The following is a 27287-nucleotide window of genomic DNA, read 5'->3' on the forward strand; positions in this document are numbered from 1 at the left end:
GCCCCGCCGTCAGATCAGCGGCGACTGGCAGAGATTGAGCGCACGGGGGAAAAGAAAATAAAAATTAAATCTCCTCCGTGTGCCTAGCTGGCTGCAGGGCAAACGTTAACGTTTCTTTAAAAGGTGCATCAATTTTTCCCTATTAAAAAAGTAGGTCATCAGAAGGGAGAAGCCGGCGGGGGCTGAGGTGGAGGAGGCACCAGGGACCATCGAGACCGAGCAGGCAGCATGGAGAAGATCCATCTGATTAAAACACAGGACAACAGCTGAACGAGAAAGTAATTTTTAAGACAATTTATCCCAACCTCTCTCTCTCTCACCCCGTCCTTCACGCAGTCCTAGTCGAGAAGGTTTTACAGATATTTTTATTTTATTTTAATCTATTTTTTTTAGAAAAATACACATGCAAATAATATATACTTCACTGCTGAACTTTTTTTTTTCTCATGTTGGGAAAAGAAAATAATACTAAGAAAGAAACAAAGCAGGATTTGGGAAAGACCTGAGTGGAGACAGACCCGGGGATGCCACGGGGATGGGATGTTCTGGGATGCAGGTCCTGGGGCTGAGCTGCCCGATGCCCGGGGTCCAGCACATCCTCTCCATCAGAAAGGTTTTTGTCGGGTGAGGGGCTGCCGGAGGGGACGAACGTCCCCTCCGGCAGCCCCTCACCCGACAAAAACCTTTCTCCAGTAACTCTGCCCAGGTTTGGGAATGGCCGAGGGAAAGCCGGTGCTGGATCCGACCCTTCCTACGAGACCCAGCGCGGAGCAAATTCCCAGCCCCAGCAGCAAGGGAAGCCCAGCTTAGGGCAAAGCATCACCTCGACGCTAGGAAATGACACCAGAAACTAAGAGCTACGTGGGAGAAAAAACCCTTTTATGCTATTTATCTTCTGGGATGCAGCTGACAGCGTGGGGAAAAACGGACCGGTGGTCCCTCGGAACCTGGACTTCTGTTCCAGGACGGTGTTTTTAGGGTGAGACTGAGCGCTGGACCTAGGCTGCGTGGAGCTGGGTTTTCCTCTTGCTCACGGAGCAGCTTTTCCCATCAGAGCCCTGCAGAGAGGAGCAGCGATGTCCCCACGTCCCCAGCCTCTCTGCAAACACCCTGCCAAGGGCCGCGGGGAAGAAACCAGATGCGCTGCAGCCCGGGTAGCTGCCAGCCCTCCAGCAGGAGATGTTCTCAAGGTCTGATCGCTGATCAGCCGGAGCGAAGGGGCTGGGGAAGGAGAGGGCAGCGAGGGGCGGCCTGGGGGAGGAGGGCGATGAATCCCATACCACAGCCGGGGGGGCTTTGGCAAACGCCACGAGCCTGCAGCAGCCCCGACGCTGAGGATGCCGCAGGGAGTGGGCACGGGGTGGGGGTTCTGCCTCTCTGCTGCTTTGCTGCCTCCTGCCAAGCCGCTTTCGGGCGACGCTTCTCTGCCTCCTGCCCCGGCGATCCCGCCCAAGGCAGAGCCTTTTTTCCTGCTGATCCAGGCTAACGATACGGAGCAAACTGTTTTCTCTCTGTCCAGAGGCACAGAACCACACGAAAACCTTTCCCCACTTTTGCCAGCCGAGGCAGCCCCTTGCCCGACAAAAACCTTTCTCCAGTACCTCTGCCCGGGTTTGGGAATGGCTGAGGGAAAGCTGGTGCTGGATCCGAGCCTTCCTACGAGACCCAGCGTGGAGCAGAGTCCCAGCCCCAGCAGCAAGGGAAGCCCAGCTTAGGGCAAAGCATCACCTTGACGCTAGGAAAGGGAAGAGCTCCTGGGGGAAGAGTTCCCCTCCAGTTCCCAAGGAGCTTTATATTGAGGGAGGCAGCAGCACGTTGCCAGCCCTGCCTCTGCTCCCAGCAAGCCCCCGCTCTGCCCATGTCCCCAGCCAGTGGTAACATCCCCAGACAGGCAACGCAACGCAACACAACCTGCTGCCAGCCTGACCCGGAGCCTCCCGCCGGCTGCTGCATCCCAGCCATCACCATCCTCAGCAGCCGGAGACGTCGCCAGGACAAACCCACTGTGCTGCGAACGCCCAGTGCCTCACTACGGAGGGAGACGGGTCAGACCGGAGGCAGAGCCGGGTGCTGTCCCCCGGCAGTGGCTTCCCTCAGCAGCTGGATGCGGCCCCGGCAGCTGGATGCGGTCCCTGCCGTCCCCTCCCGCATCCCTGGTCCAGCTCCAGCCTCCGTTGTGCTCGCCCAGAGGATGCCGGAGGGGAAAGCCCGCAGGAGACTCGCAGCCTTGGATTCCTCCCGAGTCACCGCCGTTCGCAGCAGCCTCGGGAAGGCGAGGAACAGCAAACGCGCTTGGCAGCTCCGCACCCACCGCCGTCGTGCTGCGAGAGACCGAAGCCACAGGCAGCATTTCATGGGGGGGGGCTGAGACTCGGCGATCCAGCTCCCGTAAACACACGGAGGGGCCGCAGCCGTCGCTCTCTTCTTGCTTTTCTCTTGTTTTTTGTTTGGGTTTTGCTTTTTTTTAACGGGCAGAATACACTTTTGGGACTGTCTACTCTGAAAATAGATGCGGGAGCGTCTGGCGAGGGAATAGGGGCTGTTTGGCTCCTATTTCTACAGGCTGCCCTTGGCGCAGCTCGAAAGTTTGGTGGATGATCATGCAGGTTTTATTGCAGCTTCTGTGTGTGATTTTTTTTAAGTAGCCCAGCTTCAGTTCCAGGTAGCCCCAGAGGGGGGGTTCTCTCCCCTCCCCACCCACTCTGGCCGCCTTCTCTTTGCCGTGGCGTGCCAGCCAGGCAGCTATTCGGTGGCCATCTGCTCGATGTGGTCGCTGAGCAGCTTGTATTGCTCTGCGGAGGAGAGAGAAAAGGGTGCTGCGAGGGTGCTGTAGCATCCTGGCCCGGCAGGCAGGCTCCATCCCTCCAGAACCCCGCGACGGGGGTGCGCATCCCCCCGGGCTCGCCCCTACCTTCATCCAAATTGCCGATGGTCGCCTGCTTCTTCAGGAAGTCGCTGCAGAGCTTCTTGCTCAGGCCGAAGGCCAGCATGTTGTGAATGAAGGTGCTGAGGAAGGACAGAGATGCTTTCGGCGAGGGAAGCGACAGGCTGCCCTTTCTTCCTCCCCCCGCCTTCCTCCTCCTCTCCGCAGCCCCCAGTACCAGGTGCTGGGATGATGCTCGGCTGTGGGAGAGCGGGCTGGGTCCCTGTGGTGCCTGGCTGTGCAACGCAGGGGGTAGGAGCAGGTCCTGGGGAGAAGCACCAGGCATCCTCTGCACCATAAGGGATGTCCCCAGTGGGGGAACATCTGGAAGGTGTCATCCCCCCCCAAGCTGGCGAGGACGCACCGTGGAGCCCGGCCGCAGGAGGCACAGACCCCCACCCTGCTCACCCCAGCTGCCCGAAGGTGATGTTCTCGTTGAAGCGGAGGCTGTCGTCGCGCTCCTCCTGCGTCATGTGGCACCACTTCTCCCTGCAAGGCACAAGCCCGTCCGGCACCGCCGGCACCGCGGGACCCCCCCGTCTGCTTCCCCCCCTCCCCGGGCCACGCTGCCTGAGGACGGGGGGCACCCAGAGCCCCTCCGGCTGCTGGCACACGTGCAGTGCCAGGTGAGCTCGCACACCTCTCACCCGGGGGCAAAGCGAGAGATACACCACGAAAAAGTCTTCTTCACTCTTGGCTTTCTCCTAAGGGCCCTGATGAAGAGCAAGGAAACAGCATCGGCCTCTCCAGCACAGAGCTCGCGTCTCTCACTTTCGGTGCCATCGCTTTGGCAAGGGGCACAAGCGAGGAGTCAGGGGAGTGGCAGCTCTTGGGGGAGGCCATCCCAGCGGGGCTCTGCTGAAGCCCTCCCATCTAGGAGGGGTACTGGGGGGGGTAGCAGGCACCTCTCCCCCGTCTGAGGCAGGGCTCTGACTCCCCGAGCAAGCTGCTCTTCAAATATAGAGCATGGGGGGCTCCTATACCCCTCCCCACAGCCCCACTCGGGGCCAAGGCATAAAATCAGAGAATCATTAAGGCTGGAAAAGACCTCTAAGACCACCAAGCCCAACCATCAACCCATCACCACCACGCCTGCTGAAAAATCACAGCACTGCCCTGAGGATGCCCTGGCTCCACTCCGGCTCCCTGCCAAATGCAACCGCAGCTTTGCCTTAAAGGAAGGGTTTTTAGGCTCGAGATGTTTGCAACCAACTCAAGGCGGTGGCAGGAGTCCCCGTCCAGGTGGAACAAAGCCTGTGTCACAGACAGGTCACCGGTGCAATGCTCGGGTGGTGGCGGGGGGGCTCGGTGCATGCACGCTGGGGGAACTACAGCTCCAGGGTGAAGCCCCCTCCCGAGAAGAAGTCAGGTGAGGTCACAGCCAAGGATAAGAGGAGGAAAAGCAAGGAAAAACAGGGACAGGTAGAAGAAAAACAGCTCTGTGGAGGAGAAGGAAGTGGAGAACGCCAGGAGCTCGCGCCAGCTGGCTGGCACGCCAAGCAGCACGGGAGGAGCTGTGTGGAGGGGAAGCGGTGGCTGGGAGGGAGGGTGTCCCACAGTGGGTTCCACGGGGTTAGCTCAGCCCCAGAGCAGGTTTGTGGTGCTGAAACTGGCAAAGGATGAGTGCCCGGTCCGGCTGACCCCGCGAAGGGGAGCAGGTCCTCGCTCCAGTCAGCCCAGCCCCGGTGTGCGGAAGCTGCCGAGCTGAGCCTTTGGTCTCCAGCGGGGAGCTGCTTGTATTTATAGGGCTCTGGAAACTTATACGATATGTTTAAAGGGATTTAAAAAAGAAAATACAAAAAAGGTGTAATTTCTTCCAGATACAGCTTACGATAGCAAATAAAAACTGTATCCAAATCTGGAGGGTGAAAAGAAAGGAGAAGAATCAAATCAAGGGGCTTTGTAACCCAGAAGCAAAACTTCACAGGTCTCACTGGCCCACTTGCAGAAGAAGCACGTTTGTAACTGTTTTTTTCCTGCCTTTTTATGTTTTTGAGGGAGGAAGGAGGGAGAAAAAAAATTATCAAAGCGTCCAAGAAAAATTCGCTGTGCTTCTGGCTTGTTTTTCAAGAGCAACGCGCCTGGCGAGGGGAAGAGCCCACACGTGGCTCTGCTCAGAGCCTCTGATCTCCGCTCTCTGGGGAGAGCCGCGCCGGCGAGACGCGGCTGCGGGCGCTCAGCGTTGCTCGTCTCTCAGCAGCAGCGTTTCGCCCCGCGCACCTGAGCCTCGAACACTTCGGTTATCCAGGCGCCGGCGCGTGCCTCAGCCACACGGATTTGCTGCCAGGCTTCAAAGAGCCCTCGTCCTCTTGCTGATGCCATCGCTTGGAGCGATTTGCTCCAAGGTGGAACATCCCACACTCCAGCAAGAGAGCAAGGGCTCTCCCTGCTCCCCGCTCCCCCTCGGAGCGCAGATGGAGGTGGTTGCTTGGAGCTTTGCAGCCCGGAGGACACAGTCATGATCGCGACGTGCAGCCCCGTTTGCATTTTTCTTTTTATCTAGGGATGGCAGCACAAGAGTGCATTAAACAAAAACAGAAGGACCAGCTTTTCCAGCTGGCAGAGGGCCCTCGGCACATCTACGCAGCAGCAGAAGCCGGGAGCAAGCGGGAAGGACAGGAGAGGGGGATGCTTTCTCCGCGAAGAGGCTCAGTTCATGTCCAAAACCTGCCCAGGGAACAGTTCCCAGCACAAGCCCTCGGCTTCCCCAGCAGCTGGGCACCCGATTCCCGCAGCAAAGCATCACAGCTTGAAGCCAGTCAGGTTTCTTTTTAAAAAGATGCACAGAAGAGAAATCAGCCTAAACCTTTCTGGCCCTTTCGAGAGGGCGATGCACGTGAAGTCAAACCTCCGGCAGCCGTTCCTCCTTGGTGAAGAAAGGGCCTTTCAGAGCCCCCCCTGAAACCCGTTACCCCCCTCCCCAGGGCAGGATTTGGACCTGAAGTGAGCACTGGCCTCTGGACACTAATGCACCGAAGTACGGGGACAGACACACCTCTTCTCCTCTTCCTCCCCAGCGTTCCCTCTGGAGCGGCAGCAGAAACGGAGCCGACAAAAGTGGTGCGCGAAAGATCATGCAAGATAGAGGGATGGAGGGGAAAGGAGAGAAGAAGAGATGGAAGAAGGTCGTTAGAGGCAGAGAGAGGAAAGAGAGAGAAAAAGAGGAGTTTAGTTCTAGTTCCTTCCCCCCACCCCCTGCCCTCCCCACCAAGAGGAGATCAGACCTCTCCGGCTCTTGCTGCAGCCCTAGGAGGACGCAGCTCAGCTGCTCCAGTGATTCCCTGGCCATCCCACGGGAATGGGCACCGTCACAAACCCGTCACCATGGACCCTGCAGGCGCCTGCCGTGGTCAAGCACCCTCCCTGGCGTTTTGAACCCAGCCGGTGGGATGCCAGCCCTCGCCAGCCAGCTCCTCCTGCCAGGGATTTCGGTCCTCGGTCCAGCAAGCAGCATCCCAGTTCACCCAGTGGCCTCCATTATCCTCTCCAGGGGACTGAGGCGGGGTGACCACCACTTTCCAACCCTCCTGAGATACTCGGAGTACTCCAGGCTGCGGCTCCCCGCGCTCATTCGTTAGCTGGGCTTGTTTCTGCGGCGGAGGCAGACTCAGCCATCAGATTAATTGAGGAAGGCACTCGGAGCAGAGAGCAGCTGCCGGTGGCGTGTGTCCTTGTGAGACACTCGCTGCTGCTAATTTGGGGCTTAATCAAAGCAAATGCGGTTACGGTTACATTACTGTTCAATAGGTTCTTTCAGTGGCTTGCTTGGAAAAAAAGGACAGCAATAAAGGAGAAAGCAGAGATGGATCGCTGCGCTGAGCCTGGCAGAGCATCCCACGGTGCGAGCCAGGGCTGCCGTGGCTTAGCTCAGGTTTTGGGGAGGATGCAGAAGGGCTGGCTGCTTCCAGAAGTGCCCTCGCTGCTTAGAAAAGGGGCTGCTCAAACCCTCCGAGCCCAACAACGCTCGCCCCGAGAGCCCAAAGCCTCAAAGCGCTGCGCAGATACGCAGCAGGAGGGTCCGGCTCCGGAGGGGTGAAGCTGTGCTCGAGAGAGGAGTGAATGCTGGAGCCCTCGTGGCAGCTCCGTGGTGGAGCAAGAGGTGGGCGTGAGCCTGGTGAGCATCTCGCCCACCCTTGCACTTCGTGGGCACCCAGACGCTCGCTGGGCACAGCCACCCTCCGAAACGAGCAGCCCCTTCCCTTCGCAGGGTTTATCCCGATCCCCACGGCTCTCGGGGCCGAACACGCTGCCGTCCCCAGCTCTCGTCCTTGCTGGCTGCCCGGGGTCAGTCCCCACACTGGCAGTGCTTCCATGGCCCTCCTGGGGATGGCTGGCACCCAGGTGTCCCCTCCCTGTCCACCACAGCTCCCCAAAGGGCTGCCCCAAGCTTCTTTTCCCAGATCTGCCTGCAAACTGAGCACCAACGGCCCGAAGCCCGGCTGGGTTTTCTGGGCATAATTCTAAGGCTTTGTTCTTCCAAAAACGGTGCAAAACGAGCAAGAAAACCTTCACGCTCCCAAACCCCTCGGAGGATGCAGACCTCACCTGCCCACCCCAGCCCAGCGGCCCCAGCCACTTTGCGATCAGCGGTGGAAGGCAGAGCATCTCCCCACGGTCGGTAACGCTTAGGGCTGTCGGGAGCGGGGGGGGATGTCAGGGGGGGGCTGGAGGGGACATGGAATGTCCTTTTCCCACGGGGACATGTCCTACCTGGTGGTGGGGGACCGCTTCCTGCGCTCGCAGTGGACGGCGTCGAAGAAGGCGGCGTTCCAAAACCGCAGGTTGTGCCTGCAGGGAGGGAGGTGTTGGGGAAGACCACGTCCCACCACCCTCAGCCTGTCCCCGAGTCCTCCCAGGACCAAGCTCACCCACGTCCCAGGGGCCAGGAGATGCTGCAAGGAGGGGGCTAAGCAAGTCCAGCAGATTTGGTCCATTTTTGGACCAGCTCCTGGTGTGTCTGCAAACACACTCTCACTAGCACAAGCGATGTGCAAAAGTCATGGCCACCTCTTGTAGGGCAGCAGCAGCTTAAAAGCACTCAGGAAACTCTGGAGAATGTGTGGGCAAGGAGGACAAAGCCCGTCCCTGGGGAGGCCAACACTGGGCAAGAGCCACCTCGCCCCAGTCAGGCTTTACCAGATTGGCTGCTGCTTGAGGTGCATGTACAGGTAGATCTTCTCTCCTTTCTTCTCCTCCTCCGGGCTCTGCACAGAAACTGTGGGGACACACAGTTACATGCCGAGGTCTGGATGACTCCCACCTTCCCACCCATGCACAGACTTTGTGTCCCCCTGCCAGCTTGGCATCCAAGCAGCCGTGATGGCAAGGTTTGCACACCAAATACTCATCCCCAGCACACCTTCACCAACATGAAGAGGAGCTTTGGCTGCCCGTTGCGGGCAGATATTAGCTCTGATCAAGGCATGGATGTCCCAGGGGGATGCTCAAGTGACTGGACCACTGATTTGCTAGCACACACAGCTACAGGGGAAGGGGGGCAGGGGGGGGACACACGATGGTGACGGGGACTGGTCCAGCACAAAACTCTGAGGCAGTGGATGCCCAAGCCTCTGCAACCTGTGCCACTGAGGACAAGAAGCCGCAAGATGTCCTTCCAGGACAACAGCTGTGGTTGCTCCAAAGCAAGGAGCTGTAAAAAACTCTTTTGGAGCATTCCTCTAGGAGCTCAGAGGAGACAGCATCGTTCCTTCCTCCCTTCTCCCCACCCCACACCTCCGGCAATGCAGCCATCGCGTACCACTCCCAACCCTCACTCCTTCTCCGGGGAAGCCTTGACCATGCCTACTTCAGCAAAGCTGGCTTCACTCACCTGTCTTCTTCAGCTTCTCCTTTGGTTTGTCCTCACCTTCACTGTGGCACAGAAATCAATGTCAGCACCCAAAAAGCCTGTTGCCCTGACAGCCCATGCAGCAAAGCCCTGGCCCCCCTGGCGAGGGAAGCACCTTCATTTGAAAGACCCCCTGCTCCCATGCCACTGTCCCCAGGTCCAGAAAGGTGGCTAAGAGACCATGATGTCCATCCCAATTAGACACAGCACAGAGATGATGCAGAAGACAACAAAGCACATTCACTGTCTCCTGGAACTACATATCTCCATGGCCAAGGGACACAGGACACCCCAACCATGACATGCCCAAAGACCACAGTATGAAGCATGGGGCCAGGCTAGAGACCACCCTTCCATGGCCTTGATAACCCCCGGCTCATGGTGGTCTTACATCCAGGAGATTTCTGGCTTGGTCACCTTACAAGTGCATGCTTCAGCCCACCCTGCCCACCCAACAGAGTGGTACCCACTCGCTCCTTTTGGTGGTAGGACCCTTCAGTTTGGTCTCCAGGCCCCCGAAGAAGCCCTTGACGTTCTCTGTCTTGGCTGATGTGTTTTTCAGCAGCCGCTCTGCGATGTCCTTCTTCTCCGCCAGCCAGCTGTTCGCCGACTTCAGGTACGAGTCGATGCTGCCCATGGGCTTCTCCTTGGCTTCCAAGGGCAGCGCATGGGTCTTGCCTGTGGGCAGTGTTTCAGGAGCTCAGTTGGCCCCATGGTCCTGGGTGCTGCCAGCTCCTGGGGCACCTGCTCCCAGCTACAAGATGCACCAAGGACACCAGGACCCGGATGGAAACAGTCCAGACCCCATCACATCCCAGGTCCTGTAGCCTTTTCCTGCTCCCTTTTTGGACAGAAAATCCAGCCCCCCTTCCACAGAGGGGTGACCACCACATGCCAGGCAACGAGCCAAGATGCTGCTGGGCTAGAGCGTTCACATCACATCCCAGGCCTGAGGAACATCTGGGGATCACCACCCACAAACATCCCTGGCTGGAAGCAATGACAAACCAGCATCAGCGTGAGCTGCCACCCCAGTGCGGGTCTCCAGCAGGTCTGCACAGCTTCTCGGCCATGGAGGCTCTTTTCTGCTCAGTACCGGAGTCAGCCAGCGTAAGGCAAGCCCGGGTACCCCTCCCATCACCCTTCTCATGCAAGGGGCACACCAGTCTCCAGCACAAGCAAAGCCCAAGGGTGCAGGTGCCACTTACCAACGTAGTAGTAGGTGAAACACATGGTCATGAGGTTCTTGGCAGGGCTGAAATCATCCATCTGGTGACACCTGACACGGGGGGAAGATCTGGTGTAGACACCCAGTGATGGCAACCCAAGCAGCCTCCCAGCTGCTGCCCCTTGTTGAGCCGTGGCTCTGATCTCAGGGGCTTTCGGTGGTTGCAACAAAGCCCCAAACTCCCCCAACTTACTCAAAGAGCACGAGGGCAAACGACTGCATCAGGCGGTAGAAGGTCTGCTCCGAGACGCACTTGGAGTTGCAGCGCTGCAGGCAGAAAGCGCAGGGTTTAGCACAGCTCTGCGGGGCAGCTGCCCGCCGCGAGCAGCAAGGACCACCTCACCCCCCCCGGGACCCCCGGCCGCAGGGAGGTGGGCAGAGAGCACCGGCGGTCAGCCCTGCCCCTCGGAGACAGCGGTTTGCCTCCCTGCATCGTTCTTCTAGGGAACAGGGTGTTTCGGAGCGCTGGTGGGATTTCTTTTTAATTAAAACAGACAACTTCTCTCCCACAAGGCAACAAGCGTGTATTTATCTGCCCCGAGATGTGTTTGGTCACTTCTGTACCTCCCTGTACTGAAGTTCCTCCCTTTCCCCGAGCTCCTGCCCTCCAAAAATATTGCTCTGGGCCATTGCTAAACCCCCTGGTCTGAGCCTCCTGCCCAGGCTGCCCCAAAGCCCCAGTACAGAACTGGTGCCCCAAAGCCCCAGTACAGCATCGCTACCCCAAAGCCCCAGTACAGAACTGGTGCCCCAAAGCCCCAGTACAGGTTCACTGCCCCAAAGCCCCAGTACAGGATCGCTGCCCCAAAGCCCCAGTACAGAACTGGTGCCCCAAAGCCCCAGCACAGGATCACTGCCCCAAAGCCCCAGTACAGGATCACTGCCCCAAAGCCCCAGTACAGAACTGGTGCCCCAAAGCCCCAGTACAGAACTGCTGCCCCAAAGCCCCAGTACAGAACTGGTGCCTCAAAGCCCCAGCACAGGATCGCTGCCCCAAAGCCCCAGCACAGAACTGGTGCCCCAAAGCCCCAGTACAGGCTCGCTGCCCCAAAGCCCCAGTACAGAACTGGTGCCCCAAAGCTCCAGTACAGGTTCACTGCCCCAAAGCCCCAGCACAGAACTGGTGCCCCAAAGCCCCAGCACAGGATCACTGCCCCAAAGACCCAGTACAAGCTCGCTGCTCCTTCACCCATCTCTCCCCTTACCTGGGCACTCACGTATCTCGCGAACCACTCCCTGCCCTTCCCGTTCTCACAGCTGCAGAGCTCGCCAAACCTGGCCTTCTCTTCTTGGTCCAAATCCTCTCTGAAATGGGGAAAAATAAATAAAAAAAAAAGCCTTTAAAGTTGAGGATGTGGCTGGCATCCCGTGCCCAGCCAGCACGGCTCAGCTCCCCCCCGTCATCCCTCTCGGGTCTCCCCATGCTGCCGTGCTGTGCTGGGAGGAAGGCAGAGGAAGAGTGGAAGGGGAGCATCCATTTTGCCATCCCTTGGCTCATGCTGCTCTTTTGTTCCTCCCTGGCAGGGGGGGGAACCGAAGGCAGAGGAGAATGGAAGAGCCAAGGACAGCCCGAGCAGAAGCTGAGCTCCAGAGACGGGCACTCTGCCCCAGAGCAAAACCAGCCCCTGTCGCTGCTCATCACGTTGGGTTTGCTCAATCCCGCTTGACACGCCGAGCCGCAGCGTTACGGAGACCGCGGCGATGGGAGCTGGGGGGATGCAAGGGTGGGGGGGCACAGCCAGGGGCTGCTGCAGGGCCCCGGGGCCCGGGTGAGCCGCGGGCAATCGCAGAACCATCGTCAGAGATGCCCAGTGGGGGAGAGGAGCTGGAGACCCCCGGCACGGGGAGCCCCTGGCATGGGAAAGGGGAGAAAGAAGAGGGGAGGGAAGCTGGGGGTGCAAGATAAGCTGGGACGTGGCCAAGAGAGGGGTGCAAGTCAGAGCCTGCATCCCCTCTTAGCTCCGATGCCGCATGACGGCCGGGAGCAACAAGCTGCATTCGCCAAGCACGGGGACGGACACAAACCAACGGTCCCGGAGGGGGAAGGCAGCCGGACCCCGACCCGCGGGATGTCCCCCGGCAGCAGGCTCGGCAGCGCTCGCCAGCCCCGCTCGCTCACCCCCCGGTGAAGATCTTCTCCACGTAATGCCGCATGAACTCCCGGCGCGCGGCCATCGCCTCGTCCCGGGCCGACTCGGTGCTCTGGCTGGAGGAGAAGGACTCGTTGGAGGACGAGCGGTGGTAGCCGCCCCAGTGCCCGGGAGAGTCACCCATGTCGTTCTCACTGTCCGCCGACTCGGTGGCATCGCTCTCCTCCCCAGTCACATCCCCCGTGTCCCCCAGGTGCCCGTTGCCGCTGCGGGCAGCGGGAGGAGAGGGTTCCGAGGGGATGCTCGCCGGCGTTTCGGCTTCGAAATCAATGAGGTTCCCTACAGGCACGTCCAGAGGGGCCTCCATGGCTCTCCCAAGGGATGTGGTAGTGTTGGGGGCACCCGCTCCTCGTCCTTCTGTCCCTCACTGGGGCGCCGAGGCCATCGCCGGCAGGGTGCCTGGGAGGACCGTCTGGCTAAGGCAGGCAGGTCCTTCTGCAGGGGGACGGGTTACCGCAGGACATCTGAAAGACAGGAGGAGGACCAGAATGAGGAGAGGACCCCGAGGAACCACCACCATGAACCTCAGGCAAGCAGACCACAGGCCACCGCCTGCGATGTCCCCAGAATGCCCGTCAGCAGTGGGGAGGGACAGGACAGGGACACACTGGGCAGAGCTGGCTGCTCCCCATCAGCCACGCCAACAAGCAAACCCCTGCAGTGCTCCTCTGCTTTCTGCACTGTTCAAGCGGGTTTTTCAACCTTTAGCCCAGAAAAGGGAGGATATGAGCCCAAGCTCCGTACGCCACATCTGGGACGTGACATCTCGCAGCCTCCCCAGGGCAGAGCAGAGGGGGAGGAGAACCTGCCTCGCCCTGCTACCCACACTCCTCCTCATGCACCCCAGGATCCCATTGGCCTTCTTGGCACCCAGGGCATGCTGCTGGCTCATGGTCACCCTGTCGTCCCCCAGCACTCCCAGTCCCTCTCCGCAGAGCTGCTCTCCAGCAGGTCCGTCCCAACCTGTACTGGTGCCTGGGGTTGTTCCTCCAATTGAAGAAGTTCCTCTACCAGATGGGCATCCTTAGAGGCATCCACCCCAATCAGAATTGCCCCCACTGAGTGGCACACCAGCGGCACAGGGAAGAGATGGCCACATCCAGGACATATTTCTCCAGACTTCACCAGAAAGAAAACAGGACCGTGCTGGGGAAACGGTGGCCCCTGGCTCTTCTTCAGGCCACGCCTGTGGCCAGGAGCGACAGAGCCTCTGTCCCCAGCTCTCTGCCAGCTGTGCACAGCTGGCAGCAGGCAGATGGCATCGCTGCCGGACCATCCTCTGCCCGTCCCTGTCCCCTCCAGGCAGCGGGTCGGGGGCTGCTCCGCACGCAGCGGTTTGCAGGACCTCGCACACTCCACTGCCCAAACAACTGCCCTGAAACACACGGACCCGAATTTTCCCGGCATCCCTCGTGTTCTTCTCCTCGCACCCCACGCCGCTCTGGGAGAGAGGAGCTGGGGTGCAGGCTGGGCGAGACCCCAGGACTGGCAGCGGGTGTGAGGAGCGCTGCGAGCTCAGCAGACACCGGGCCAGGGCTGCAGGCAGCATGAGTCAGTGGTTCTGCTCGCAGGGGGCCAGGAAGGGTTTAACCACTCGCTGCCGAGCTCACGATAAAGCTCTGCCCTTGAACGAAGGCCACAAACGGTATTTTTAGAGGCTGGCAGCTGCCCAGGCTTCCCAAGCCCCTCCACCACCTCCGAGGCTGCTGGGTTCTCAGCACCGAGCCCAGAAGAGTTTCAAAACCACAACGAGCCCCAAACACAGCCCCGTACCCACTGCACAACCCAGCCACTGCTCCGGCGGAACAGGAAAGGACGAGCCAGGACACAAACCCAGAGCCCCAGGTCCACAGCCTGAGCGCTCGGCACCAGCACCACCGACCCCATCATCCCACCCAAACCCAGCGGCCACCCGGACCCCGGCAGCAGGTCTCCCACCGCGCCGGCAGCCCGTGTCCCCATGCCACGGGGTGTCCCGGTACATCCCGCCGGGTGAGCCTGTGTTTTCCAGGGATTTCAGGATGCGATGCCTTCTCCCAGCATCCCTAAAGCGGGCGCGGAGTTTCCCTGTGGAGCTTTTTACAGGGTGCGCTGCAGGACCTCAGGAAGCGGGATCCCAGTTTGCTGCGATGGAAATCCCAGCGGGGAGCAGGACTCAGCCAGTCTGGTGCCCAGCTCTCCTGGCTCCCCAGCTGTGGGGCTTGGTCCCCAAGACCCCCTGCCTGCCCCGTCCCCAGAGCTGGGTGACGAGCTCGGCTAAACCTCGTTACCAGCTCAGGCCGTGGGCAGCCAGCACAGTGACAGCGCTCGCACCCACGCTCACATCTGCGTCCTGCGTGGGGACGTTGCTCCCGCCTGGAGCCATCAGGGGCGATTAAAAGCTGTAATTAAATCGAAGAAACCTCTGGCTGTCTTCTCGTAGCTACAAGATGACATCCCTCCCTTCCTGCTGCTCCCTGGGTGCTGGGATGGCACCCACGCACGTAGCGCAGGGGCTCTGAGAGCCCTGGGGACATCCAGCCCGTCTGCATCCCTCACTGGAGACGCTGCTCCAGGGAAGGGGAAAAGACACGGTGGAATATTCTTGCAGGACTCAGCTCGGCAGCCCAGAGGGGATGGCTCTGCTCCTTCGGCTGCCGCAGGCCGGCACAGCCACGGGCTCTGCCCGGATCCCCGGCAGCGCATCCACTCCGTGCCAAGGGCTGCGCTCATCCCCGCTGCTCTGCAGAGCCGGAGGAGATGCGCGGGGCTGCGAGATGCTCCCGCAGCGCGTCTTGCCCTGCCAGCGGCGGGGCTTGGTCCTGCTCTGCAGCAGAGGTGGCTTAAACAGGTCCTGTGCCTCCATTTCCCAGCCGTGCCAGGGGACATGTCCTCCCTAACCCGCGGGGAGGGGGACGGTGCGTTGCTACCCCCTCCCACCGAATCTCCTCCTGCCCCGGAGAGGACACGGCCCCGACGCCGTGGGGACATGGCGAGTCATCGCTGCCGGAGGGACAGGGCAAAAGCTGCGTTTCTCAGTGCTGGCACCTTTCCACGCTGCAGCCCGCCGCGGAGATCCGCGTCTGCCTCACCCACCCCGCGCACGATGCACCCACGAGAGCATCCAGACCCCCAGCAGCCCCCGGGCTCGCATCGCCCACCACGCAGCCGGACCGTGGGATCTGACATGGGCACGCCGCTCGCACCGCGGCCGCTGCAGCAGCTCCGGGTACCGGCCCTGCCCCGGGGGACCCTGCAGCCGCCCACCTCCACTGCACCCACACGTCCGTACTCGGCAGGCACCGAGCCAGCCTGGCAGGGCTCTGCAAAGGCTCCGTGGGCAAAGCTTGGCTTCTGCCAAGGAAAACTCCCTGTGCCGACAGGGAACAGCCCGTTTCCTCCGGGGGAACTGGTCAGTCTTGTTCCCCCGTGGCTCTCCCACGGTGTGAACACCCTGGCAGCAGGGTCACGGCTGAGGGACGAGGACCCGTTGGTTGCCAGATCCCTCAAACCACCCTAACCCTGGAGGTATGGCACCTACCCCTCCTCCGACAGCACCCCGCGAATGTTTAAACACGCAAACCTCCTTGCTTAGACAAGCCCTGGGACTCGGAGGAGCTGAGACTTCCCCCCACTCTGGGTCTGTGTGTCCCTGCTGCGGATCTGCCCCGCTCCCCGCGCCGGCAGCGAGGACCCGCTCCCCGTTTGGGCAGGGGTCAAGCTGCGTCCTCGCCAAGGCACAGCCGTGCTGCCCCGGCCGCAGACCCTGCCCGGCCGCTTCGCAGCCCGAGGAGTTACAGCCTTAATTAAAAATAATTCCCTGGACACCAGGGAGGCTGTGAGCTGAGACCTTCAGCGGGCAGAGCAGAGACCGCGAGCACTCGGTGCATGTCGGCACCGGCACCCAGTACTGCACCGCGACTGGGAGAGCCGGAGAGCGGGGCGAGAGCCCGCAGCCGAGGTCCCATCCCCTGGCAGCCCCCGACGCCGGATTTTTGGCAGGAGCTGTGAACGCCGTTGGTCCCCTGGGTGTCCCCCCCAGCCGCGGCTCTGCCCCCGGCCCCAGCATCGCTCCGCCGGGCTCTGGTGCCTGCCGGGTCCAGGACCCTTCCCCTTCCCCAAGCCAGCGTTAACCCCCTCGGTCGCGGTACGAGGCCAGCTCGGCCTTCGGAACGGAGCCATGGAAGCCCAGCGAGCCCCCAGCGAGCCCCGCTTTGCAAAGAGCCCTCTCTTCCCGCTGCCGTCAGACGCCAGATGGCAGCTCCCCGCTCGCCTGGACTGGAGAAGAGAATTAAATCTCCCTTGGACAGACCTGCGCTGCGCAAGGCCGGCTTTTGTGCCGAGCAGCGGCTGCTCCTTTAACGCTCGCCGGCGGCGCAGCTTTCACCCCCCCCCCCCGCCACGCACGCACGTCCCCAGGGAGCCCCGAAACCCAGCTATTTATTCTGCAAATCCCATTTTCACCTGGCAAAATCTCGCCCAGGGGCCCCGGGGGCCGGGCTGTATTTTGGAAACGAGCTCCCCGAAAGGCACGGGAGGGATTCCCCTGCCCCAAACATCCCCCCCCGCCCCTACTCCCACGGGAGATGCTGCCTCCAGCCGTTGGGTTCGTGGTTGAAGATGCGGCCAGCATGGCGGCGTGGCCGAAGCCATCTGCTGATGGAGCCCAGGGGACCCTCCATCCCCCCGGGGGAGGATGGACGCATCCCACCCAAGGGCTGTGGTTATGGAGAGGTCGGTGCTGCCGGGGCGGCTGGGCCACGAGAACGCGAGTTCTCCCCTCCCAGCGTCAGACGGGGAAAGAGAACGGATTAAACCTCGCCGGGGGGGACCGTGTGGCCACGCCGAGGCCTGTCCTTGTGTGGGGGTCACAGCGAGCCGGCGTCCCCCGGCCGCTGCCCTCCCGCTCTCCCCTCGCCTTTACCTGCACCCAGGAGTCCCGGCGCGTGGAGCGGGTCAGCGGCATCCGGCGAGGCTGGGTCCGGCGCGGCCGGCACGCCGGCGAGCAGCCAAGGCGGGCGACGCGGGGACGACGCGATCCCTCCCTCCGGAGCTCAGGCGCATCGCGTCCTCCCCCCCCGGGTGCCCACGCACGGCTGCGCGCAGAGCCCGGCTGGCTGCGACGCCGGCTCCGGGGAAGGGGAAGGAAAAAGCTCATTGTGTAATTTCGCCCCGGCTTTTTCACGGCCGGCCGAGCGCGGACGGCTCCCGCCAGCCGTGCCGGCCCCTTTCCTGCGTGTGCAGCCCCTGCGAGAGCACTCGCCTTGCGGTGGGATTCCCACTCTGGGCTCATCACCCCCCCAGAGCAGCCTGTCCTAACCCCTGCGCACGCAGACATCCAAAATATTGAGCAAAATTAAGCGGGGTCGCCATCAAAGGGGAGTAGTCCAGCCCCTTCCATCACCTTTAGCTGGTTTGGAAGCCTCCCCGTCACTCAGACCCCTGAGGACTGTGAGTTACCTGCTCTGTTCCTCTCCAGAGGAGCCACTCTGGAGAAAAAAAAATACCATTTTAAACAGAGGGAGAAAAGCCCCAGAGGGGAGGAGAAACCGGGTGGGAGCAGCCGGGGCAGCGTGCGGTGGGATGAGGGCAACGCTCGGGGGAATTATGGCTCGCTCGGAGGGCAGCGTCGGTGCAGTCCGGCTTCTCCCCCGGCACCGGAGGAGGAAAAGCTCCAGGAGTTTCACGTCAAGAGATGGGAGAGAGACCCCCGGGAGGGATGTCCCAGAGGAGGTGTCACACGCCCGGGTGGCAGTTTTGGGGGTGCTCACTGCAATGGGGAGTCTCTGATGCAGAGAAGCAAACGACCATGCAGAGAAGGCCACCAACCCCTCCGCCTCCTCTGCCAGGGCACCTCAGCCCTCCCGACAGGACCCTGTCACTTGGCCAGTCACTGCCCGTGTAACCCAACAGGCTCTCTCCAAAGAGGGATTCTCTGGTGGAGCAAAGTCTGGTGCTCAGGGCACGGCCACATCCCTGACACAGCCCGGCCAAACCCAGATGCTGCCACCCAAGGGCACCCTTGGAAGAGAGTCAGAAGCCTCCACACGGCTTCTTGTCCTCTCGAGCCACGCAGGGACGAGAGAGATGGGTGAGTCACTCCTGCCACCGAGCATCCTCGTCAGGAGAGCTCAGACGGTGCCAATTAGCGCGAAACCGCCCGACGCCCCGTCCGTCCCCGCGCGGAGGGGATGCTCCCTGCCCACAGAAGAAGCAACGCCTTCGCGACGCGAAGTTTGGGCTCAGCAGAAATCCAAGAGCATCACTAATTGACTGCCTGGTGAGGGTGATTACTGTAATTAAGTCAGACTTCAGAAATGGCAAGCGACGTGTAAAAACACATCCCAGATCCCCAGTTTTTATGGAACATGATGGGTGCGGATTCTCCCGTGCTCCGCTGCAAACCCCAGCCCAACGGCTTCGAAGAAGCCGTTGGGCTGGGGTTTGCAGTGAAGCATGGGAGATGCCAACCCTGGTGATGTGCCGGCACGCATGCTCCTGGCGTCAAACCAGACCCAGCCTCCAGCACCGGGATGCCACGGCTCAGGTTGGGTTGTCAACCCGCCTGCACCCGGGTGAGGGGTTCGAGAAGTTCCAAGCAGCTTCTGGAAACCTCTCCACGGTGGTGACTCCCCAAAACGCCCTCCTGGGAGAAGGACTCCTCTCCCCAGCACCATCCTCAGCTGAGAACCATCTCCCACCTCCCTCCTCCTGATGAGGTTCAACAAGGGCAAGGGCAGGGTCCTGCACCTGGGGAGGAACAGCCCCAGACACCAGTACAGGCTTGGGGGGACCTGCTGGAGAGCAGCTCTGCAGAGAGGGACCTGGGTGTCCTGGTGGACGACAGGGTGACCATGAGCCAACAGTGTGCCCCGGGTGCCAAGAAGGCCAATGGGATCCTGGGGTGCATCAAGAGGAGTGTGGCCAGCAGGGCGAGGGAGGTTCTCGTCCCCCTCTGCTCTGCCCTGGGCAGGCCCCATCTGCAGTGCTGGGTCCAGTGCTGGGCTCCCCAGTTCAAGAAAGATGAAGAGCTACTGGAGAGAGTCCAGCGGAGGGCTACGAGGATGAGGAGGGGACTGGAACATCTCTCCTGCGAGGAGAGGCTGAGGGAGCTGGGCTTGTTCAGCCTGGAGAAGAGAAGGCTGTGAGGGGACCTAATATATACTTACAAATATCTGCAGGGTGGGGGTCAGGAGGACGGGGCCAGACTCTTTCCAGTGGTGCCCAGCGACAGGACAAGGGGCAGCGGGCACAAACTGAAGCCTGGGAAGTTCCAGCTGAACCCGAGGAAGAACTTCTTCCCTCTGAGGGTGACGGAGCCCTGGCCCAGGCTGCCCAGGGAGGCTGTGGAGTCTCCTTCTCTGGAGATATTCCAGCCCCGCCTGGACAAGGTCCTGTGCAGCCTGCTCTGGGTGACCCTGCTTGGGCAGGGGGTTGGGCTGGGTGACCCCAGAGGGCCCTGCCAACCCCGAACATTCTGTGATTCTGTGATTCTGTTTGCGGGGAGCCCGTGGGCACCCACAGACCCGCCGGCACCAGGGCCCCAGCCACAGCTCTGCCCTGGGCTGCCGTGGGTGTCCATCGCCCCGCTCCCCTCGTCGCAGATGAAGGCTCCCCGGCTGCCACACGCCGCCCGCACCCCGTTGTCCTTCCCCCATCACCACGCGGCGCGGCTCCAGGCGTAGGCGGGCGAAGCGAAACACCCACGCTCCCATCTGCGGGGAGGGAGGCAGAGAGGAGGAACGGGTGCTGAGCGGAGGGTGACGTCCCCACCTACTCGGCAGCTACGAGGGGAAGCACCTCTTTTTGTGGAAGTTACTGAAGTGTTGGGCAATTTTTGGCTTCGCGCCCTTGAGCAAAAAGCAGCCCAGGAGAGCGGGGCTGGGCAGAAGGCGCTGACAGCTCCGGAAAGGAGCCAGGGTTTGGAAGACAGAAGGTCAGGCTGAAAAATCCCGCTGTGAGGAACAGGGGCAGAGCAAGAGCGGGGAGAAATGAGATGAAAGCTCTGATAACAGCCCCAAAGCCAGGTCCGGCCGAGCCCACGGTGCCAGCCGAGCTCCGTAACGGAGCGGCCGCTCCTCTGCTGCGGCTGGACGTGTCTGTGGCCACAGCCTGGGCAGGGACCTGCCCGCGAGCATGCCCGGAGCACAGCCAGAGGTGGGACAGGGGCAAGGGGACACTCCAGCGTGGCAGAGTCATCTGCACAGCAAGGAATTATTTTGCATTAAACAGACCCACAGCTGTATGAAACCATCCGTGCCCCAAAGGACGCTCGCTCTCCGCGATGTCACGGGCGGAGGGATTTGGTTCGGACTCCCAAGACAAGGACGACGTCGGGTTCCTGCTGCACACCCAGCCACGTCCCCTCACAGCCCAGACCACGCTCCCGTGGCCTCCCTACCCCATCTCCCCCGTGCCCAGCCCAGCAGCTCCGGGCTGCTCGCTGCCCTCAAACCCAACTCCCCAGCGCAAGCACAACAGCGTGTTGCAACACCAGGTAGGGTTGTGACACGGCTGCTAGAAAGCGAAAGAAGCCACCATTCCAGGCTGGCCCTCTGCAAATCCCTCCCAATCCCACCTGGTTTATGGCGTGAAGTTGGACCCTCCCGTACCGAACACCCCCATTTGCACAACGGTGGGGAAAATCCTCGCCCGTGGAAGTATCTCAGGACAGGGATCTGCCTGCACCCTCAGCTGCATGCCCCGCCGGCACGTCCCACATGCGGCACACCACCGGTCCGGGCACGGGAAACCCCTCCGTGCCGGCTGCTCACCGAGCCATACGTGGCCAGGCGCTGGTGAGCACCTTCTGCTTTGCTGGGTGCTGACGTGGTGTCAAACACGGGGTTTGCTCCATGTCAGCCAGGCACAGCCGAGGAGCCGGAGGGGACGAGCCCTGCCCTGCCCTCCGTCACAGCTGGGTTCCAGGTTGCGAAAGAAGCCTGAAAACCCAGCAATTTGGTGAATGATTCGTGGAGAGCAGAAGGTGCCAGCGAACACACTCCCCACCGCGGCTGGGTTCGGGTGCTGCTCTGCCCTTCCCGGGGCCACCCCACGGCTGGATCCCACATCGGGGGGACACGGCTGCACTGCCAGCTGCCGCTCACCTCTCCGCTGCACGACGCGGAGCTTGCCACGGGCTGTCAAAGACGCACTCCTCCGCGACGCGAACTTCTTCAGGGAGGAAGAAGCCTCCCCGTGTCTCCCCGGGGTGCTCGCAGTTAGCAAACATCTGCCACGACACGTGCACTGGAAGCGCTCAGCGGGGGAAGCAGGCGTCAGCACGTTAGGACGAGGATGTTCTAATTACCCTCAGCCTCCCCGCAAGCTGCGGAGCGCCGAGAAGTTGTGCCGTGGAAGAGCAAAGCAGCCGAACCTCTTTATACGCTCGGGGAGACGCAGATGGCCGGGCTGACACGAGCTCCAGCAGCAGGAGCGGGCTCCTCTCCTTGCTTTTCGCTGCAAACACGCCCGAATGGCCTTTGGCTCCGTCAAACGCTGAACACAGAAATAGCCGGGGCCGGCGCGGGCGCTGCGTACACGGCATCGCTGGCATCTTCATCCTCTCCCTTCCCAGTAAACCGGCCCACGGGAGCACGGCGAACCACCCAGGGAGTGCCGGCAGCGGCGGAGCTGGGGGAAATGAGGGTGGGTTTGATCCCTCACAGAATCACAGAATGGTTGGGGTTGGCAGGGACCTCTGTGGGTCACCCAGCCCAGCCCCCTGCCCAAGCAGGGTCACAGAATCACAGAATCACAGAATAGTAGGGGTTGGAAGGGACCTCTGTGGGTCATCTAGTCCAACCCCCCTGCCAAAGCAGAGTCACCTACAGTAGGCTGCACAGGACCTTGTCCAGGCGGGTCTGGAATATCTCCAGAGAAGGAGACTCCACAACCTCCCTGGGCAGCCTGGGCCAGGGCTCCGTCACCCTCAGAGGGAAGAAGTTCTTCCTCAGGTTCAGCTGGAGCTTCCTGTGCCTCAGTTTGTGCCCGTTGCCCCTTGTCCTGTCACTGGGCACCACTGAAAAGAGCTTGGCCCCATCCTCCTGACCCCCACCCTTCAGATATTTGTAGGCATTTATAAGGTCCCCTTGCAGCTTTCTCTTCTCCAGGCTGAACAAGCCCAGTTCCCTCAACCTCTCCTCGTAGGGGAGATGCTCCCGTCCCCTCACCAGAGGGGTCACCCAGAGCAGGCTCTCCCTCACCAGGGTCACCCAGAGCAGGCTGCACAGCACCGCGTCCAGGCGGGGCTGGAATATCTCCAGAGAAGGAGACCCCACAGCCTCCCTGGGCAGCCTGGGCCAGGGCTCCGTCACCCTCAGAGGGAAGAAGTTCTTCCTCGGGTTCAGACGGAACATCCTGTGCCACCTCCCGCCCACGCGAGGTGGCCGGGACAGGCAAGGAGTAAACTCAGGGCTGCCGGGAGTGCAAAGGTTGCGTCGGCGAGCAAGAGCTCAGCTGCCTGCTGCGGTGCCGGCATCACGGGGTGGCTCCCAGCGCAGCAGCAGGGACCTCGGCGTGGCAGGGTGCGCCTCGGCTCGTGCAGACCGCCGGGTTTGCCGGGGAAAGGCGATGCGGGCGGCCCGGCACCGCAGCTCGACGCGGGGCAGAACCCCTCGGTGCCTCCACCAGCCTCCCCGAAACACGCCGACACCCGCAGCGCGTGCCCAGGACGGCGCTCGCGTTCCGTGTCCCCTCTCCCTGTTCTGTCTCGGGTGCTAGGAAGGGTGACGAGCCACGGTGAAGCAGCACCTCCAGCCGTGCCGTCTTACCCAGGCGGAGCGGGGTCCTCCATCGCCACCCCCAGCAGTCCCCAGGGCGTGTGGACATCAGCAGCTCGGGACGAGGGCAGCGGGTGCTCGGGAGATGCCGGCGGCTGCAGCACCAAAGGGAAGGTCACCGGCAAGACGGACGCCCCGAGGACCGAACGCTGGTTTTCCGCTTTCATTTCCCAATGCCGATGAAGGCGTGGGTTCCCGAGCAGCCACCTCAGCTGTCCTCTCCTGAGGTGTCACCTCCCCGCGGACCTCCCGGCTCTCCCCCTCATCCCTCCCAAGGATTGCCTGAGTGAACATCGCCGACGTCCTCTGCAGTCCTCGGAGCGCAGCCCCGAGCCGCGCCATCGACCTTCCCCATCAGCAGCGTGCGGTGCCCAGCAGCAAGCGGGCAGCGATGGGGAGGACAAAAGACCCGGTGCGTTTCCAGGCAGGAAATTAATCCATCTCCAGGGAACCCCATCCCTAATTGTTCTGCATTAAGAGCTTTCAAATGCATGAGCACAACAACCAGGAAGAGGAGAAAAGCAATTAAATTAATTCCAGGAGCCATGAAAGGCAGCTTTGCCTCACGGTCCTGCAGCCCTCCGTGATGTGGCGTGGTCCTTATGATGGGATGGGTTGGGATGGGATGGGATGGATGGGATGGGATGGGATGGGGATGGAGATGGGATGGGGATGGGGATGGGGACGGAGATGGGGATGGGGATGGGGATGGGGATGGGATGGGGTGGGGATGGGATGGGATGGGGATGGGGATGGGAATGGGGATGGGATGGGATGGAGATGGGGATGGAGATGGGGATGGGGATGGGGACGGAGATGGGGATGGGGATGGGGATGGGGATGGGATGGGGTGGGCATGGGATGGGACGGAGATGGGGATGGGGATGGGGATGGGGACGGAGATGGGGATGGGGATGGGGATGGGGATGGGGATGGGGATGGGGATGGGATGCAGCCAACCACTGCCAGTCACCCTCAGGTGACTATTTCTTCACACGCACCGAATCTACACAAACCAAAGTCACTTAGCACGCGCCCACCAGAGCTGCTTCCCTGGCCAAACCCGTCACGCTCTCCAGAAGTGCTTTGTGCAACAGAATTTCCTTTCCAGTTACAGCAGCCAGCAGTGACTCTCGGCTCTCTGTTTGTGTAAAGCTCTCTCACGTGCCGGATAACAGCCCAACAAGGAATTTATAAATATAGTCTTCTGAGGCAGTAATTGTCACTCCAGCCATCTGTTAAAGCGGAGAGCGAGGCAGCGGCGCGGCGGAGGTGAAAACACAGGGCGAAGCGTCGCAGCGGTGCCGTGGATGAGCCTCCGAGGGGGCAGGGGAGGTGCCGGGATCTGGGGTCTCGTGGGAGCTGCACTTTGACCATTGGCCCCAGGGCTCATCCAGCTCACCCTCCAAAATGCCCAATTTCCAAACTACACTAAAATTCCCAACTTTTGCCGTTCCCCACCTTCTCCTCGCCGCGTGGGGTGCAAGCCAGCACCCAGTATCCTCTCCCAGCAGACTCCAGCGGCTTTGCCAGGCGGGATGAGCCGTGCCGCAGGCGGACGCCCACCCTCCGGGAGCCCCGAGGGGCTGCTCCGGCCCCAGCACCCTCCCCGGGGAGCCCCGCAGCACCCCTTGGCTTTCTACCTCCGAGCTGTGGGTGCTGGCTCCCCAGGGCTGCTCCTTCCAGCGGGCGAGACGCGACGCCCTGCGTGCCCCGCTGAGCTCGGTCCCGCGGCAGACACAGCCTGGCGTTACGGGGACGGTTTCGCAAGCGTTGACCGGTGCACGATGACTAATTAAAGCGACGACTGTCAAAATTAAAGATAAGCATGGCGAGCCGGTGACGCACCCGGCGCGTTTCCCTCTCCCCGGGTGCCGCCCCGCTGCCGACGCGCCCCGAGAGCCGCAGTGGGAGCTCCGAAGGGGCTGCGTGCCGAAAGGCGGCCCCGGGCAGGACTGGAAAGACCTGTTGCTGCTCTCGGAGCCACGAGGGCGCGGGGCCAGGAGGAGAGGTGTGGCGGAGGCCAGCGAAGCCGGCGTCACCGCCTCCCGCGCCGTCACCGACGGCCCTGCGCTTGGCGAAGGGTCGGAGGCGGCCGGATGCGTCCCGCAGCCCGGAGCGTGAGCCCAAAGCCGCGCAACGCCCTGCGCCCGTGGAGGGAACACACGCCTTCGTTCTGTCCCTGCGCAAGGCTGCGGGTGCCCGACGCGTGGCCGGGACCCCCAGGCGCCGGAGGGGAAGCCCCCCCACCCTGAGTCCGGGATGGACGGGATGCCCCGAGGCAGCGGTCCCGTGCTCCGGTCCCCGTCTCCTGCTGCTCTGCCTGCGGCACGAAGCGCCTGCAAACCAGTGCAGCCAGGGGGGAAAAAAAAGAAAAAATAAAGAAAGAAAAAAAGGCAGCTTTATTTCTCCCTGACATTTAATAACCTTCATTGTCCGCCAAATGGCGGTTTCCCATCCCACGAGCCGACAGCACGGCTGATCTTCCTCCAGGCTGGAAACGCTTCAAAGCCCGGCGGCCGCCCCGTCTCCCCGCCTCCCCCCAGCAGAGAGAATCACAGAATCACAGAATCACAGAATGGTAGGGGTTGGAAGGGACCTCTGTGGGTCATCTAGTCCAACCCTCCTGCCGAAGCAGGGTCACCTACAGCAGGCTGCACAGGACCTTGTCCAGGCGGGGCTGGAATATCTCCAGAGAAGGAGACTCCACAGCCTCCCTGGGCAGCCTGGGCCAGGGCTCCGTCACCCTCAGAGGGAAGAAGTTCTTCCTCGGGTTCAGACAGAACTTCCTGTTCCTCAGTTTGTGCCCATTGCCCCTTGTCCTGTCGCTGGGCACCACTGAAAAGAGCTTGGCCCCATCCTCCTGACACCCACCCTGCAGATATTTGTAGGCATTTATTAGGTCCCCTCTCAGCCTTCTCTTCTCCAGGCTGAACAAGCCCAGCTCCCTCAGCCTCTCCTCGTAGGGGAGATGTTCCAGTCCCCTCACCATCCTCGTAGCCCTAAAGAGAGAGACCCCAAAAGGTTCGACGGGCACAAACCAGCAGGAAACGCCGCGGGGAGCGGGGGCCGGGCTGGCTCCTCCGGAGCTCACCGCAAACCCCACGTCCCTGCCACCTCCTGCAGCTCCCGGCTTGGCCCCGCGGCATTTCCCGGGCGGCTCCGGTTCTTTTTCAGCACTGAGCTCGTACCGAAGGTGCCGGGGCCGCAGCAGAGCATCCGACCCGTTGGGTGCGGTAGTTACGAGGCGAGGGGGAGAGCCACTGACACCTCGCAGGGGGCAAAAGGAGGAGTTAATGGTGCTGCAATTCCCACTGCCTCCGTCATTAGGAAAAGGAAACGCATCCAAGCATCCTCACTCGAATGCACAATGTAATTTTTTTCTAGTTTAATACCACGCTGCTTCCCGGAGACGGGCCGGAGCTGGGAGAGTCTCTGGATTCATCGGCCGCGCCTCAGGGCAGATGCGAGGAAAAGGAGGGGAACGGCAGAGAGTTTTATCAAGGGGAAAAAAAATCATCTAAACTGGCAGAGTGTCGGAGCTGCAAGGGGCAATTGGCCACTCAGCTGCTATCGACGTTATCACCCGGAGCTGCTTGCTAATCAAATAGCTAATTAGCTCAGCATTTAACTTCGGGGTTTTATGGAGGGTGTCGGCGAGGTTTCCTCCCACCCACCAAACCCCGCACCGCTAAAACCGCCTGGCGTCACCGCGCTCCGGCGCGGGACAGCGGCATCGCCTCCCCCGAGAGCGCGAGGTCTGGGGCGGGACGGGAGAGGGGCGAGGGGGTCTCAGTTTTACCCGGGGTTTAATCCCCTCCTCGAGCCCCGGGCTTCGCACCAGGAGGTTGGGTTTTTCCCCAGCCCGGCTCGCGGCGTTTCCTCCTCGGGGCCTCCTGTTTGCGCGGGCGGCTGCGAAACGTTTCCTCCTCCCGCTGCCACGAAACGGCCACGCTCGCCCTCGCAGCAGCTCCGGGGGAGCAGCCTGCCCTGGCAGCAGCACCCACGGCTCCCCGAACCCCAAAACCACCCCTAATTCAGGCATCGGGTCCCCTCAGCTCACCCCCCCCCCCAAAAGCTGCCGTGCTCCCCCGCACCTCCCGCTTCTGCTTTCCAACCCGAGAGCACGGCCGGGCCGACAGCCCCATCAAGCTACGTAATTCAAGTCGGGTCTCCAGGCGCTGCCGGAATAAAGAAATAATCAAGTACAGACCTGGTGGTCCCACGGCAGCCAAATCGCCGGGTTTTTTCTCCAGGGCTGGAACAAGGAAGAGCTAAACCACGCTTGCTCCAGAGCGCAGGCAAACAACAGCTTATCACCACGTTAGCAGCCCCAAGGCTATTGCACGGCTTCAGGAAAAGTGTTCTTCCTCTCCGC

The 27287-nt window shown here is 61.6% G+C and overlaps 1 protein-coding gene across 3 annotated transcripts; it reads right to left on the reverse strand.

The window, feature by feature from the left end:
- Positions 1-676: 676 nt before the first annotated feature.
- On the reverse strand, positions 677-27287 carry KIAA0513 (KIAA0513 ortholog). 3 transcript variants are annotated; one of them, XM_075433922.1, is made up of 13 exons: positions 27123-27287; positions 12119-12613; positions 11205-11304; positions 10193-10266; positions 9980-10050; positions 9242-9449; positions 8754-8794; positions 8060-8138; positions 7634-7711; positions 5919-5948; positions 3332-3412; positions 2912-3006; positions 677-2792 (listed from the first exon to the last, which is right to left on the reverse strand). In XM_075433922.1, exons 2-13 carry the CDS (start codon positions 12454-12456, stop codon positions 2743-2745), a joined length of 1245 nt encoding a protein of 414 aa, XP_075290037.1. In that variant the 5' UTR covers positions 12457-12613; positions 27123-27287; the 3' UTR covers positions 677-2742. The 3 variants fall into 3 exon arrangements, with proteins under 3 accessions (XP_075290037.1, XP_075290035.1, XP_075290038.1); XM_075433920.1 differs by lacking the exon at positions 27123-27287 and adding an exon at positions 17053-17212; XM_075433923.1 differs by lacking the exons at positions 5919-5948; positions 27123-27287 and adding an exon at positions 17053-17212.

The sequence above is a fragment of the Opisthocomus hoazin genome, chromosome 12 (assembly GCF_030867145.1).
Source record: "Opisthocomus hoazin isolate bOpiHoa1 chromosome 12, bOpiHoa1.hap1, whole genome shotgun sequence".
Classification (NCBI taxonomy): Eukaryota; Metazoa; Chordata; class Aves; order Opisthocomiformes; family Opisthocomidae; genus Opisthocomus; species Opisthocomus hoazin.